Source organism: Neodiprion lecontei, chromosome 1, assembly GCF_021901455.1.
Source record: "Neodiprion lecontei isolate iyNeoLeco1 chromosome 1, iyNeoLeco1.1, whole genome shotgun sequence".
Taxonomy (NCBI): Eukaryota; Metazoa; Arthropoda; class Insecta; order Hymenoptera; family Diprionidae; genus Neodiprion; species Neodiprion lecontei.
The window spans coordinates 34,422,746-34,439,842 of record NC_060260.1 but is presented as its reverse complement, the minus strand read 5'-3'; the positions used below and the strand labels follow the sequence as shown (position 1 = coordinate 34,439,842).

Below are 17,097 nucleotides of genomic sequence, written 5' to 3'. Positions count from 1 at the left end.
AATTATTTTCACAGCTACGGGAAATTCTTGTTTCAAAACAACACGAAGTACGACACCTTACCGATCTTACCGTAACGGTAATCAAATACATTCATTCGATTTTTAAATTTCCTGTAACTTGGAGGGGTCATATGAGCGTTTTGAATAATCGCTACCGAGACAATCCTTTATCGTGTTTAGAAAAAGCTTTTGCCGTGTCATGTCGGAGCGTAAGCAGACAGGATTCCAGCACCTCAAATGGTCGTCAAATCGTTTGGAATTCCTCGTTCGTCCCGAAAGTTTGCAATAACTCGAGGTAATCTTTGGGCGTTAACAAGCAAATCTCTGGTTACGAATAGCCATTTGGTGGGACCTCGACGCCTGACGAGAAGTAATCGCGTGAGCGTTATTGCCAGTGTTTACCGTCTACACGGTACGCGGTCCGGTCCGGGTATCTTTCCATTAGGCAAATATTTATCTCGCAACTTCTACGAATCGCCCTCGCGTACGAAAGAGGAGAACGAGGAGGAGGAGAAAGAAGAGAAGGCGAAAGGTGGAGGTGGGCCGAAGCGATAACGGTACGTAGTGCACCTCGTGTTTAGAGAAGACTCGTGTTGCTCACGAAAACGTATACCAATTATCTCGTACACGTATTACGTATAAATACCGAGATCTGAAACGTCCAAATAACACATCGCCTAGGCATATAATACTCGCAGATAAGCAAGCTGTTCGTGGAAAGATTTTGAACCGGCATAAAAGTCGAACTTTTAGGTAACTAATCTCCTCGCCGCGACCGACGATCAGGTGAAGTAAAAAAACATTTACACGAACGATGTTTGAACTATTCGTGTATAACAACTACGACACGTCGTTCAGGAAGTTTCAATGTCTCTCATCCGTGTGAAGATCGTATATTTTCTTATCAGACCTTCACCTCGCCGCGACCTTTGCACGTACAACGTTACGTACGTATACGCCCGTCGACGACTCATTAGTTACTTAAAAGTAATTTCCATGCCGATCTTCTCCCATCCGTTATAGTCGAGAGATTTAGTAACGTTACACCCAACACCACACAATGCGTTTCAAGCGTGCAGCCGCCGAACTCGAGTGGAATTTTCTCGATTCGCTCGGGGCACTTTTAAACTTTAGGCATAGATTCTTTTGTGGAAAAGATTTTTCGCCCGTCTCCACACCGCCGGACGCGATGGAACTCTGACGTATAATCCCCGTCGAAGAAGCGACCGCTCCACGGTATAATACTTAATGGGTCTCGTCAATGGGCCCGGTAACGTTACACCCCTTGTTCGCCGCCTCCTCGGAGAAGTCGGTATCTCTAATTCTCCCGGCCACCCAAGTTACGTCTCTTAATTTGACTCCTCTTCAGATCAGCTGCCCTAACCCCCAGACTCGGGCCGGTTTAATCCCTTAACACTGCTGCAGTCTCTTTCAGACCTTCATTCTTCGTCTCCGCCGCCGTGTTCTCTTTCTTGCCGAGCGATGTTGCAGTCGTCAATTAAATAACCGTATACTTACGCTGAAAAACGAGGAAAAACTAGGCGTGCCGGTAGTCTCTATATGTACACTTTGCGATTGCAGTCGGCGTGTAATATTATGCCCATAACCCAGGGCCTGTCCGTATAAACTGCGGAATGCAGCAACCGCGATATCCCGGTGCTCGCACAACTTACCCTCACCTGCGGGACCCGGCCTGACAATACTCGGAGTTATGCAAGTCGGGTTATGGTCGCAGCGTGCTAAGAAAGAAGGGTGGACGCCGTGCAGATGAGCCTCCCGTTAAGTCCGCAACGACGCGGATTTTATGTCCCTTCGCACGTTCACCCGGCAGTTATAACTCGGTTTGAGCACAGCATTAAACGCTAATTAAACTGTAACGGAAAATACCCGATGCAGCACCTACGGAGCGAGAACCTTACCACACGTGTGCCGCAATGGTTTCTCAGCGAAGCTCGCGGGTTGGAGAATTCGCTCCTTCCGTCCTGCGGTGGTGATACACTTAAAGGAAACGCGCACCTGCGGTCGCCGCATCGGGACCCGGTGCATCGGTGTAAAAGGCTATCGCTGCAATTTCTATGCTGCCGTTTCTTCCGCTTATAGGTTAGCCGAGGAAGGAGTAAAGGCAAGGCAAGGCTGGTAAGACGACGCGACGCGGCGCGATGCGGCGACGTTTTCACCGCTTGCGGTATTAAACTCAGGGCAATAACGCCCTTCTCTTTCAAGCTATCCGACTTCTATCCTCTTAAACTCAGCGTCGAGGATCACGCTTATCTCTCGTTACATTCATCATCTTATACCGATCGAGCGTCGATCCGCGGCCCCCCGTTCGTCGCCGGGTTCCGCTCCGATTGGCAATATAACCAGCGACCATTGATAACAATCAACGGCGGCGTGTGTGTTGCGGGTTTACCTCGTGTGAGGTACAGGTACGCGTTCGTGCTCCAGTGTGTAATATCCGGCGTGCATCATCATGCGTGTACCGATGGTTAAACGTCGCGGGTTGATCGTACGCCGTGTATTAGATACGCATAACGTATTTTCCTGCCCTGCTCACGGTATCGCGAAAAACGGTATATTCGATCTTTATTATTTGCGTCGCGTGGTCGCGCGTTCACGGTACACGCAACGTTAAAGGACGGCCAGCCGGGATAACTCGAGGTCTGAATTTAGATACCGGAGCTGATAGCAGTTTATGGCAGCTCATCTTCTCCGCGTATCTCGCGTGTGTGTGAGTGTGTGCTTTTCCGCGCTCATGTAGCGGGTGCCTGGCCTGTAACCCAACTCGCGGATTGGTCTCTTTGCATCGACAGCGGCTAATTGGTCAGGTTTGTAATTTCCATCGCTGTGACTTATTGCCGTATAACGTATACCTACGCACGGAGCTATAAGGTATAAAATCCGGAGCGAACTCGAGTCGTAGAACGAAATTGCGTTCGTCTACTCGGTGTGTGCGGTTCGATGTTCATCGAGAAATTGCAGCGCGGGATGAGGCGGTATTAAAAGACCCCTCCCGCAGACTCTCCCTGTGCTTTATGTCGAAACGAGTGCACCATCACTGGCCTCCGCGCATATCTCGCGTCTCTCTCGCGGTTAACGAAATTAAATTTAATCACCCTCGTAAAGTGTCTCGGTATGCTGTGCCAGCACTAAATCCTTCGTAAAAGGAAATTATGAAAATAATAATAAAGGAGTAATTACGCCGGTATCGGGGTGGGAGAGAGAAAGGGAGAGTTGGTTGCTGGTGAAACGGGGCGAGGAGCGAAGAGTCGGACTCAAACTTCTCGTCGTCGTCGTCTGCTTTATGTCCATAAAACGGAACAGAGGCTCCTCTATGTTCGAGAAGCACTGCAGGCCGAAGCTCCGAAGCTCGTCGATACGCCGAGACGAGAGTAAAAGGGTATACCTAGGCATGTGTAAAGAGATCGTGCACAAGGAGAGAAGCCGCGGTGATCTCTGCCTCAACATCGCGTCGCGTGGTTCGTTCGAGAGTTTTTCTTCTCCGCTCCGGAAGATAAAGCCTTCCCTTCAGAAACGGGCGGTAATGTAGGTCGCATGTTGCGCCGGTTATTACAGTGATAAATTAATCCATTGATTCATTGAATGGGATCTGCGCCGTGCATACACACGAACCCGAAGGGTCATCCGAGGCAATTCAGGGTTCACCGACGGTTTTTCATCCTCGCTTTTTTTCACGCTTCTACAATCAGGGAGTCGGCCAGCACCGTGGTGTAGGTATGCGCAACGGCATTAACGTATGGATCGTAAACAAACGTGATCAAGATTTATCTCGGAATAACGAAACCCCGGGATTTATGGACGACTTATGCCGCAGCAGACTCGAGTTCGGATGCTTTTTGTCATTATAGGTACATATGCCTTGCCTTTTTAACGTAACTCACGACAAATCCAGGGGGGATGGATTATTGAAGAGGGGACTGAATCTACTTGCACCTTTTCTTTTCTCAGAGTCGCATGAAAAATATGGGAAATTTTGTCGTCATTGGTGAATTTTTGGAGGGTTGGTTTGTTAGAAATAGAACTAAATCGACCAGTTGAAAATGGGACTTCAACACGTGTTGATGCTTATCAACGTATCTCCACACGGTGTTTAAAATCAATGATATGCTCAGGCGGTTGAAAGATTTATATTTCAATCCTCACGCGTCCTCCGTTAGCGATGCTTCTCGTATAACCCGAGGCACGCAGGGTTATACATATATTCTTTCCCCCTCCTTTTCTTCAATTCCGTTCGTTTCATACGTTTTTCGTTATGCCCTGAGGGTTTAACGACGGTCCATCAGCGGCGCGTTTTTGTGAAACGCATTATAAGAAAAGGGCTGTAAGAATTTAAAAAAAATTTTAAAAAATTAAAAATAAAAGACGGGGAGAACGAGAACGTTATAACGCAGACGTTCCGTTTATCGCGTGTTGATTTTTTTCAACCACGTTATTAAATCCCTCCGGTTCTGAACCGTAGGACTAAGACGAACTGCGATAAGTAAAAGGGATTATCGCTCGATGCGACTGGAGGCAGGAGGGAGCGGGGAGCAGCGACTCGCAGCTAAGAAAATATTTGTCAAGATAAGGGTGGAGGACAAGATGACGTGTGTCTTCTAGTTACTCGCGCTGCGCAGGAAAATAGCTTTCAATACCCGACGAAAAAACACCGACTGATCGTACAAGCCGAATTTCGTTTCTTTCGGATTTATAACCTGGCAGGTTCCGTCAAGTGGGTATATAAGGTATACCACACACGCGTATATATATAAGCTCGTACTCGTACGCGTAATTACAAGTCGCGCATCATTAGCGCGACTTTCATTCGAGCACGTTTCTTCCTCATCGTGTAGATAGCTGTAGCGCAATTTGCAACCAGTCACAATTGCCCGGCTGTCGGAGGCTCCTCATTAATTCGTCAGTCGTCCTTACGGTCCGCTACGTTTGGTACCGCGCAATCCACCGGCTCGCGCTTTTTGCACAGTGGTAATACACATCGTACTCATAGAGCGTGATCGATTTTTCCTCGTCCCGCTCGCTCGCTCGCTCGCTTCACGACCAATTCGCCCCGAAGACCCGAGAGTCCTCATCTTCGGTGAAAGCCTGATCATCGTTATTGTACTAATAACACCGAAGCCGCACCTGATGCTCGTGACCAAATCAAGGGAGAGTCCAACCCTCGAGAATATCCCCCAGACCGACTCCAAAGGGTTCCGCGCAGGGTCGAAGCCGAAGGACTCTCCCCGGCCATTTGTTACGCTCCCGAAAAGTTAATGCACCAATGGGCGGATTACGGGGCAGGGCGGAAAAAAATTGTATATGTATACTTGATTTGGTTTTTTTTTGAATCGTTATTATAAGATTACGTCCGACGCTTAAGCCGTCGCAATGCGGCCTCTTCTCGACCCTTCGAGGCGCACTGCCTTAGTGTGTAGTAGTTTCAGCGGTGACGTTAGGGCGAGAGATAAATGAAAAAATGAAAAATGCGAGGTGGAAAGGAAAGGAAAGGAAAGGAAAGGACGCTTTTAGCGTCCCGACTGCAGCCCGAGGTATCCCTTGGCGTTATCTACTTTCATACACATATATTCTACGCTATCCTCGAGTCTCTCGCGAGATACGCGTTCCCGGCGGTGTTGGAATTCTTTCTTTTTTTACTTTCTCTTTTTTCTTCACCTCGCACATTAATTCTCGTTTTTTGCGCAATTAGATCCTGCAGGAATAAGAAGAAAATAATCCTCGAAATATATTCATTATAAGCCCTGTACGCGGCAGCGAGAGTCCTTCGTACACCTATTTATCTCCCTCGTTCTTATCGTGTACTTGTGTATAAGCCCCAGGAACGATGAGGTGCAGGGGATTCAAGGCAATCAGGGGTATTAGGCAGCCGGCTTAAAGCCCGATGTCACCACGCGGCGATCCTCGTCTCTTGTTCCGGGGAGAAGAAAAACGAAATAAAGAATGAGGAAAAAAAAAAAAACGAAATGGGTACGGCACCTATCCGTCTCGGAGAAATTCTCTTCGTTTATTATTCTGCCGGCTCGGGGCAAACCCGAGGCGTGTTCTCGGGCACGTACGCATTTTCATTCACGCTCATCGAATGATCTTTGAATCGATCTAAAGCTGGTCGACATTTGGATGACGGAAAAATGGGTGATAATTTTAGTGTGGTCAATCTTTGTTGGTGTAAATTTCTTGTCTCTTTGATCGTTGACAATTGTTCGTTCATCATTTGCAGCGTGAATTACGTATGCGGAGACCCGTCCATTAGTATCGTACACCTTTATATATAACTACACCCGTAATAATATAATATATTTTTATGCCTGTAATGAATCAACGAAAAACGCCCAGAGCTTCAGAAAACTCTGGTATAAACCGATCCAACGACCGATGACCGGCTGGCCAAAGCAATAACGTTGTTTCACCGGAGCTATGCGATACAGGCTTCAGACAAAAGTTTATAGCGTGTTGAGAGTTTCATTCCCAATTTATAACCTATTATTATACAATACATACACTTCGTTTCCTTCACAGTCAGTTAAATATTCCAACATTTCAAACCGCACGGTAACGCCCACTTGCCAGAAATACTGGATTCAGAACTGGTTGTTTTCATTCTTAACACATTTTCCTCAACCCATTTCCAGATCTCACGTAGCAGCAGCAGGAATTTTTTAGGACTAGCCACAGAGTCTTGACGACACATGGTCCACCTGCAGTTCTCATCAACAGAGCTGATCAGAGATTTCTTTTCACTCCAAAACCCTGGGGGATTCGAGAAGAAAAGCAGCTGACCTTCGTAAATTCATTATCACGCGACGTTCGTTCACGTGCTCGTCAAGCTGGATTCGAATTTCACTATCCGCCATCCGTTCCGCTTTATCTCGTTTCTTTGATTTCGAAACCGACACTTGTTTCTGTTTGGCCAGTGATTCGTCATAGGCAATTAGGGCCTGAAGCCCGAGCTGCAATGACTTTGCAGCGAAAACATGTGGTGCTGTGGGAAAGAAACCTTTTTTTCTCTACTTCGCGGGACCCTCTTGTAGGCACAGTTGCACCGAGGGTGTCAAATTTTACCCGCGTGTTGCTGGCGGTTTTCCATTATAGCCTTTGCCTATATTTCTTCCGTTTATACCGTGCGTGGACGTTTCAGAAGTTGTCAAATTTGCAATTAACAAAGTTGTGATTAACAACGTTGAAACGCGGTAAAATAATTGGAATGGCATGAAATTAGTGGCGGAAATCGAGGAAAGAATCCAAGGAAATAGAACTTTATAATTTTCGGCGAAACTTGTTTCATGGCAAAGCAATATCAGGAAAAGCCCCAAAGCCGTTTCAACGAAGCGATTATATCAATTGGTAAATAAAATAATTTTAACGGATGTATTATTTAATTATAGCAGAATTGGAATCTACGATACTTTTGGGGAATTTTTTAACGGGTTTTCACAGAGCTATTAGAGCTGTGAGTCCTTTGATGAAAATGGGATTTCGATTTCTTACTGCCTGAAAATTGAATCCCGTGTCGCATAGAAACATTTTATTGTTTTGGTGCAGCCGCTAAGGGATTGACGTTATCTCGACGTTGAGAACCCACGGTCCTTAAAATTTAAGACACAGTCAAGAGCCAATGGCTGGCTCGGATTTTATCCCTTCCAAAGCTAAGACCATGCATCCATCCTCTACAAGTTTTCAAGCTAGACTCGCCTCAGTTCAGCCCCAGTATCCGATACGCGAGCTGGTGCTTCCTGTCTTGTAAAAAAAAATTTGACTCCTCGGCATCGCGCGTGAATTTTCTTGTGTCATGTACAAATATGTGTATCACTACAATTAAAGTCAAGGTGATTTTTACAAACCTTAAGCGTATCAATTAACTGACCCGAAGTTTACCGGTTGAGAAAATACACAATCAGAAGCTTATCAAAGTTATTTTTGAAAACACTCAATTCTCAGAGTAACGAACAAATCAATTTACGAAATAGCTTTGTCTGAAAATTCATTTATAAAATTTCAAGTACCGTATTTAAGTCCTAACGGATTCCGATTGCTCACTGATGATTAACTGGAAATATTCTTGGGTACAACAGCTTAATCATTTCTCTAAGAAACGACTCTATAATTGTCAACCTTCTGCGTAACCATTATCAGTTGCTAATGATTAACAAACGGAACTGAGTTCTGAAAGATCCATTTTTTTTTCCTCGATTCTCAATTTCTCAAACTTATCTCACGTCCGTCTGTTTTTGCACTAATGGTACTTTTTATTACAAAGGGCTCCTGTGTCCGTAATTCTCAGATCATAAACCCCGGGGCCAGTTTGATTTGAAAAATGATTTGTATCGCTCTACAGGTAGCGACCGACCCTCACCCCAGGGAACCGGGCAATTATACAGTGTTTCCGACGTTCCTTCGATGCGTGTAACAATATTTCAAATGGAAAAGAATTTTCCGCCCTTGCGGGCTGAAAGGAGAAGAATTCGTTCCCCAGTTTTAACACGGGGAATTCCAAAGCTCGGTGCCCACGGTCACGTGTAAGGGATTAGGAAACTTTAAATATTGACCAACGTGACTCTTGTTTATCGCACTTCCTCGTCTATATTCCCGTGCAGTCAGCCACCGTTGTCGTTAGCCGTCAGCGTTTAAGAGACAGTAGTTTTCTAACGCCTACCTCAAGATCCGAGACAAATGTTTATTTATTACGCGCTTACGTGCGTTCTCACAGTATCGACACGTCTGTTTCACCCCCTCTGCATTAGTTACTGGGCGTTAAATTTGATGAATCCTTGATCGGAGATATATATGTATACGGTTTGTTCTATGAATAGACGATTATTTTTATGTAACGCAACAGTTGCCCCTCTTAAGACAAAGATCGTTAAAAATATAACGTTTCGTTTAGCGGTAGTGCGAGCCAATTTATTTTTGCTCGTTAACCTTTTAACACGATTTAAACTTCTAATTTATCGCATCAACCAATGGCTTGAATTAATTTATTATATCCAACTTACACAAGATTGCTCTCACTTTACTGCCAATGAGAATAATTATTATTCTTAACGAACTCGCAGTAAAATGATCGAATTGCAATCGAGTTTTTTCAGTTGTATTACACAGCGGGAAATGACACAATTGTAATGAATTCAAAACCGTAGGTAAAATCGATTGATACCTCGATAATGCTTCACGCGATTCGAATGATTGTATAAGTTACGCAATCGAATTAAACAAATGTGATATTTTTCTGTTACAGGTAAGCCAAGACGATTTTTAAACCTTTGTATCGCGGTCGACGAGATGTGTCGCGGTAAGTAGAGTGAAATTTGAATATGTACGCCCGTCGAAAGGTGAAACGCGCGTCACAACGGCCGAACGTGACATCGAAGAAGAAGAGCCGATAATCCGAACGCCGTGCCGAGTGCATCGTTTCACACTTGCGCAGGGATACAGGTTTAAGGAATTTTAACAAGTTCCATACTAAATTGCTATACGCTTCAATCATTCGCGGCAGTTACCCGGAGGATTGGCTTAGTTACCGCGCGTAGTTACCACACCTCTCCCTCTCACCTTCTTAACTCTCCTCCTCGCCGCCGCGGGAGCAAAGAGAGCAGAATGCGCCATCGGTATCATCGTAACAGTTACACGGTTTTAGTTTTATCATCGTTGTTTTTCTCCTACCGCCACCCATTTCAGTTTGTTATTCGCTCGATGAAGAACGGTAGCCGAAGCCGCGCGGCCGGCATGCGGCGATTCAACCGCCCCGATATCGTTCCGCGATTCCGCAATCTCCGTCGCATCTTTCCGCACGTACCCCGCGTGCATCTCGAACGCGCGTGTCGTCGTCTCGAGAAGGATTCTCCCTCCTTTTCCTCTTCTTCGCCTCATTCCCGGCATCCCATTACTTTGCCTAGATCGAAGATTCTTTACCGCCGCCGCACCGCAAGCAGAACCGAGGCGATTCGCATTGCGCTCCAATCGCATCAGCATCGTCGCCCTTTCGAATGCCAATATCAATCTCGACGGTAGCGGGAATCTGAGAGTTCCTTCTTTATCTTCCTCATTCCTGGTCTTTCTTGCGTCGATCGAACTGGAACAGACAGCCCCGATATATTCCGGTGAAAATTTCCGCTCTCACCGCACACGACAAATAACGAGGGCTAATCGACTCGCGTATATGTATTATACGCGGAGTGCCGGAAGTACGGATGAGACAATTTCCGGCCTGGAGAGCCGCGGTTTTGACGGCACGACGCAAAACGTGAAAGCCTTGTACCGATGATCGGTGCGATTATCGTGGCAAGGGTAGTTTATCGCAACGAAATCTCAGCCGTATCCTTTTCTCGCACGACAAAAACTCACTCGAAATCGGACAGCCGATTAGCCGAATCCTTCGAAGTTTAGTCAGAAACCTAGTCACTTTACCGAGTGACCAGCAACTAATAACTCTCAAATAACTTTGGCGACGAACGAAGAGTTTTTGGTATTAACTACGAGCTCGGAGTTTCTGCTGCGAATTCAATCGAGCGGCGAAGACGTGTATCCCGCGATTCGCGAGAACGCGGCGAGTTTTCGCGAACCTCCATTCCAGCCTTCATGCAGCTCTAAGTCGCGAAGCGCGGCGCGCGAGCAAAGTATCGGTTACGCGAGTTACGATGATGGTCCACGTATTACTCGCCATCGTAGTTATGGTAGATGCAGACGTAGCGCAGCCCGGCTACCACTGGTAGAACCGACTCGAGTTTGCGTGTACCTTGTATCCGGTATATACCAAGGCTACGGTCATATAAATTAGTGTAGCCTCTAGGTACTATTACAAAGGTTCTCAGTCCGCGGAGCACCGCGTGTCTGATCTAGCCGCATGTATACCTACGGTGCGTACCATAGAGTTCGAGTCGAGAAGCGCACCTATTTTCGATCCCTTTTCACCGTTCCAGCCTCTCGATACACGCCTCGGATGAAGAAAATAATACGCGCTGAGATACTTATGTAATGACATGTGACACGAATACCCTCCACACGGTACAACGTGCCCCGAAGCCGCCGCCGCCGCCGCCGCCGCCGCCGCCGCCGCCGCCGCCTCTAAACAAGGAATAATTTGTTTACAACGGGGTTATTAATTCCGCGGAGCAGCCAGCCGGACTGCAGGAATTTCACATCTCGATACGCCTGTGTAACGGGGATGAAAAATTGAAGTAATTATGGCGTGTCGATTGGACACGCTTAGCCCAGATAGATAGGTGGCGGACGATGCCGTGAGTGCAACCGAGGATCGTATAATACCCGGTTTATCCGTGCAGCAGCGTCGTTACGCCCGCGGTAATCCCTGCACAACAACCCGTCTCTTCGTTTCATTTATCCACAATGCCGAATTCTCATTTTCCCCATTTCTCGCTATCCCTCTCTCGTTGTTTGTTTTTTTTTTTTTTATTTTTTTTGCCATGTTTTTTCTTTCCTGTTCATTTTTTCCAATCACATACCCGCGGATAACTTTCCAGAGCTGACCTCGTTCTTGGTTCAACTATTAACGCGGCCCATATCGTTGAATGTCACTAATTAGTTATAACTACGTGGAATGTTTTCAAAAACGAGGAACAAATACCTTGAGCACCGCAGTCGTGAATCACACTCCGTACTGTTTCTATCGTAGTAAAGAATTTTCTTCACCTGCTTGTGCCCCGCCCGTTTCACTCGTGTTTTTCCGACTATGGTATATATATGTATAACATTATACAAGAATGTTACGCATCAACGCGCACGTGCGATTATACCTGCTTGTTTGTACGAATAATTCCGAGATGCGGGTGAAAATTGTTTTCCGGATTCCGTAACGCTTACGCGAAAATACTTGTATCAACTGTTGGTACACGGTTATTCCATTGAAAATGTATGAAAATTTTGAAACGATTTTAAGTCCCGCGATCTAACGGCTGTCGGAAAATTGTCATAGTACGGAATCGCTTATAGTTTCTCGCCGAGCTTTTTCAATTAATTTTAGTCGAGAGCCGTCGCCTAGCGGCCCCCGACGCACGTGTGCATCCTTCAACGCGGCCTATACTTGGCATGGCACGCTGCTAGAGCCACAGTGTCTCGGTTGTGCGCCAGCCAGACGCTTCTTGCTGCATTTTGCATCTCGGACGTTGCACGCGCCGCATCATCTCGCTGCACTTGCTGCCGGCCGTCGAGTATTAAAATCCGAATGTTGGCCGGTTGATTTTTCGCGAATCTTACCATCACACTCCGATACGGTGTGCGAATACAGGCAAGAGCGGCTTACAATTAGTGATAATCCCAGAGAAGGGGAAACGCCGATTTTTCACATGCGGAGACACGAGGATTTCATTGCGAATTATCACTCCGTGAATTCTCCAATGAGATGTGGTGTATGGTGTAAAGATTGTACAGTGATGTGGTTCAAGTTCCACAAGGGATATTACAATGTTCAAAAGCTTCATCAAGATTTGGTGAGTCCCTTTAAATCCTCGTGTAAATTTGTCAGAGCCGAGTTTACCGTTACTTACCTCTTACCCATAAATTTCATACCTGAGCTGCATAGCCACCCTTGTCCGATTTACCGTTACTTTACACGTTTAAGCGTTCAAACTTTATACCTGCAGCGATAACTGGAAACTAGCTTCTGGTCTCGAAGGCGAGAAATCATATTCTTAAGTCAGAGCTGAGGCGAGCCACGCTATCATAACATGATATTGAACTGTCATTGATTGCATTTCAATAAATTACTTCCATCGTGAGTAGGTATAAATGTTCCATTCCAAGAAATTGCACTTACAAGCGATCAGCAGAGCTAGCTCGGCCGCGATTTGAGCCGGTGATAAGTTCTGTTCGTTCGAAGCTTATATAGACGGGACAGAATTTTTACGATCTTGATAGTTAATCATTATCGCGATACTCCGAGATGCATTTTCTCTTCGTCGAGGTGCCGACGAAACCAATTTGTCAGCCCAATTACCACCGCAGCACCCTCGAAAACCCGACACTTACGCGGCTCGAAAGTGCAGCCACTTGTGAAGGAGAGTTCCTGGTGTGAACTTTGAGGACGAAGATTTTTTCCGTTAGTCAACGCGACTCCGACGATCCGACGAATGACCGGGGTGTTATTAACCCCGTAATTATAGCCTGCACGCAGTCATGCGGATTGCGCATGTATCGGACGCATTCGGTGCACTCCTATGATCCTGTATGCATGGCAGGGCGTATTACACCGGGCGTGTACAAAACCGCACCGCATCGCACGCACTCAAGCAAGCGAGGAGGGTACTGTTCGGAAGCTTAGTGCTATCGCCCTGATGCCCGTCCGCTTAGCCAAGCGTGAGATAGTCTGCTTGGATGGGTTCCAGTTGGTTATTTCGATGCAACCGCTCCCTTCCCTGCCCGCCCTACCCTCTCCTCATTCTCTCCCTCTCTCATCGGCAAATGGTCCTGCACTTCTATTTCGGCTCGGAAGCTCTTCACGTAAGCGTATCCGGTTACGGAAATAAAAGTATAAGGTAAAAATAGAGACCGACTTGTACACGCTCGTTCATCGGGATCAACCTTACATTGCTAGGCCATCGTGGTCGGGATGAACTAGCTTTGCACTCCGTAACGAAAAGTCATTTATCGGATCCATGGATGAACAAAGAGACGAATAATAACTATCAGACTTTTTTGGAGGACGCTCGGAAGGGTGGTTTTTTCTAGGGACTCGAGTGTCTCGAGAACTTTTTCTAACGCCACTGTTTTATCTTAATCGGTGATTAACGGTTCAGAGAAATCATTTGACTTATGATCTTTTAAATATTTTGGCGATAAAATGCTTTTGTTAAACAAACGTGATTAATTCTTATCCGACAACTTGCAACGAGATAATTATTTACTGAAATATTGGTAGCTAGAGAATTATGTGAAAAGTATCGAAAACTTTTATGCACACCTGATGTTAGGCTAACGCCGTATAAATAGGATATAGCAGATTTGTGATTTTAGGTTACGTAGAAGTGGAAGCTGAAAAGAATTTCTGGGTGACCCAGGATCCTATGTTAACCCTAAGTTTATTATTCGAGGAAGAATTTACCCCGAGAAAATAGCTACCAGACTTTTGACGCAATCTTATATGGAACGAGGCTCACCCTGTAACCAAAAAGAGTGTGAAAAAGGGTCCCCGAAATACGCAAACGTGATTGAGTGATACCGGTTGTTTAGCAAGATTCAAAATTCACACCTGAATATTCACACGCGTTTTAATCGCGAAGCGATCGTAGTGCACAAACTGAGCAGGCCAAGGGGTCGAAACGGTGCAGCGAAACACACCGAAGAGCGAATCTAGTGTGCAACCTGGCGAATCGGATTCGGTGATTCATACCTGTCGTCTTCGAAAACGTGAGGATGCAACAGGGGCCTAGCTAAGTTTTGTTGGCCGAGGGTCATTGTGTCCTTCAAACACTCGGTTCATCCCTTATACACAAGTTGCTGAAGAGCATCTCATCAAAAGTTTAGCAACGCACCGTTGGGCGTAGAAAAAAGGCGGAACTCGTACTATTTCCTTTCCGCATTTTACATCTGAATAGGTGCGTGCATTCCGGCTGAGATTTTTAAGAAGGGTCTGAACGTACCGGGAGATAGAAATAGGAAGCTATTCAAGTCATACATAATTCATTCATTGATTACCTTCTTCTGTGAACCTGCTCATTTTTACCGAATCTAATTTCGTCTCTCTTCTATAAGTACATTCGGTAATCAGTGGCGACAGGTATACAAAGGTTCAAAACACGTGACACGGATTAGGCGGCCAACTTACGCATGTAAAATATCAATTGCTAGAATGTGTCCTCCAGCATTTGAGGAAGGGTCGATGGAATGTGGGAAAATTTTAAAAACTCTTATTTGTTTCTACGGATATATTCTAACGAGTCTTAATACTTTGAGAGCTGTAAGCCGCGGCTTAATTCTTTTTCCTATTTCTTCTCCTCCTCCTCCTCCTCCTCCTCCTTTTCCTTCCTAAATGTTATTGCTTCTTTTTGTTTGTCGTCGGCCCCTCTTGTGGAATCTTTCGAAATGGTATTTTCGTTAACGAGTAATTGATTAGTTAACTAGCCAGTGTAACTATCCGTACCATAAGGCGTGTGGGTAGGTATATACATATGCATGGGTACGCAACGACGATAAGCTCTAACGATTATTATTACCCTATTTAGTGAGCGATGGCATTAAACGATCGTAAAACTTTCTACATGCGGTAATCTGCACCGTTGAACAAAACGGATTATTAATTAAATAACACCAATAATGACCGAAACTAACAGTCTGTAATGCTGAGACATACGTTCTTTACGTGACATAAACACCATGGAGACGATTTGACTCTGAGAAATATTCAAATACTGCGACCTTTCGGGGGGGGGGGGGGGGGGGGGGGGGGGACGTCCGAGCAATGGCGAATTAACGCGAGAAAGATGACGCGAGGAAGTGTACGTATGAGATTGGAATGTACACAGTTATAATACACATGTAAATATACATACCTATAATATACCACGTTCGAAATTTAAATGTAACTGTAAACCGCAAATAATTACTACCGAACGCCGGGGTATAATACGCTTGCACTCGAAGACTGGTTATTCTGGACTTAAACTAGGCTAGGTTAACCAAGGTTAGGTTAAGTCAAGAAGGTTTATATGCCGAACAAAGCGTCGCTAACGGCTTCTCCGTACATAACCCGCATTAAACGTATAATAAGATCGAACCGAGGCCCAACCCAGCCACTGGAACACGCCAGATTTTATTACGTTCAGGTGTAAGTGTACCGCGGTCAAGTATGCCGTATATCTTACAGAACCTGGACGAGGATCAATCCGCGCTGTAGGTGTACGCGGATTACAGATGAGTGATACTTATCGTCAGGTACGTACACCTACCTCTGTACCTAATGAAATGGACGAAGGCAGAGCCGCCGTTCCTCTTACTACGACTCTTCGATCCGTGAAAGAACGCACGCCGATCCGATAGGTAAGCCATACGATAAATATGCGGGACGGATGACTGTGCAAACATGACACAGTCTCGCTGCAACATTAACAGCTCGCGGCACTTACTACCGTGTATCGATACTGCACAGGTATGTGGAACTCGATATCGCCCGACATGTCGATATGCAGTCAAACTGTCCATTACAACCGAGTGTACGCAGGCAACCAGCCAACCTGTTCACCCGCATCGCGTTATTCTATACTCCCAACGCATATACGCTTATACGCCACAGGTCTAATTGCCTAGCGTTCCACCGTCACTGATAATTTGTGTTAGTTTCTCTTTCTTTGCGGAATTTTACTCCCCCGAGACTTTCTTTGTCGACTGCAGAAACTGTAATTTTCTGCTGCCCCTCCATTACAGTGCCGGTTGTGAAAAACTCCTTGCAGCTCTATGCACCTTGCAACGAATGTGCATGTTCTGGAAGTATTTTTTTTTTTTTTCTCTCTCTTAGTCACTTGTGAATTTTTCACTTCGTAATTGTGGACGCCATTTTGTGCACCTATTTTAAACCCAAAACCGGCTCGTCGGTTAATCCAGATTATAGTTCGGCTGGCCATTCGATTTTCTTTACGGGGACGTGCACTGCACTGCCGGACTGCATGGAAGCTTCTTAGATTCTAAGAATTGTAAAATTACACCGAGGGTCGAACCCCCGCCGCCCCTAATTTTACTGCCAGGCAACTTGTAGGTATATTACCGCTACCCCCACAATGCAGCGATCGCAATGTCTCTCTTAGTCTTCAGTCTGGCGGCGTACCTGCGGAGTTCAAGACGTGCGTCGGTCTCTCGAACGGGGCTCAAACGACTTTGACACTTTCCCTCGGAGTTTTAACTCTCGATAGTGCGTTGTCATACGAATAGTGAGATGTTCGGTGCATCGACTTTTCATTAATAAAAATTTCATCATGTTTATCGTCACAAGTTTCAATGTGTAACAAAACTGCACAGGATCGCGCGGCGAAGGAATCTATGTGGAGTTACGTCTGGCAGAAACTCTTCAATAACAGCTATCAGGTCAGGAAAATATGCATACGTGACGTTTAAACCATAATTTATTGTGAAACGATCGATTAA

The 17,097-nt window shown here is 45.7% G+C and overlaps 1 protein-coding gene across 3 annotated transcripts in view; it reads left to right on the top strand.

Annotated features, from left to right (window-relative positions):
• LOC107223590 (rho GTPase-activating protein 20) overlaps positions 1-17,097 on the top strand; it is a 76,714-nt gene that overhangs the window by 36,275 nt on the left and 23,342 nt on the right. Inside the window, exon 1 of one of the 3 annotated variants that reach the window (XM_046746555.1) lies at positions 16,831-17,037. The exons of the other annotated variants lie outside the window; for them this stretch is intronic. Within the exon in view, the coding sequence (XP_046602511.1) occupies positions 16,951-17,037 (87 nt within the window). The 5' untranslated portion in view covers positions 16,831-16,950. Of the gene's footprint in view, positions 1-16,830; positions 17,038-17,097 lie in introns of those variants that run through there. 3 annotated transcript variants of the gene reach the window in all.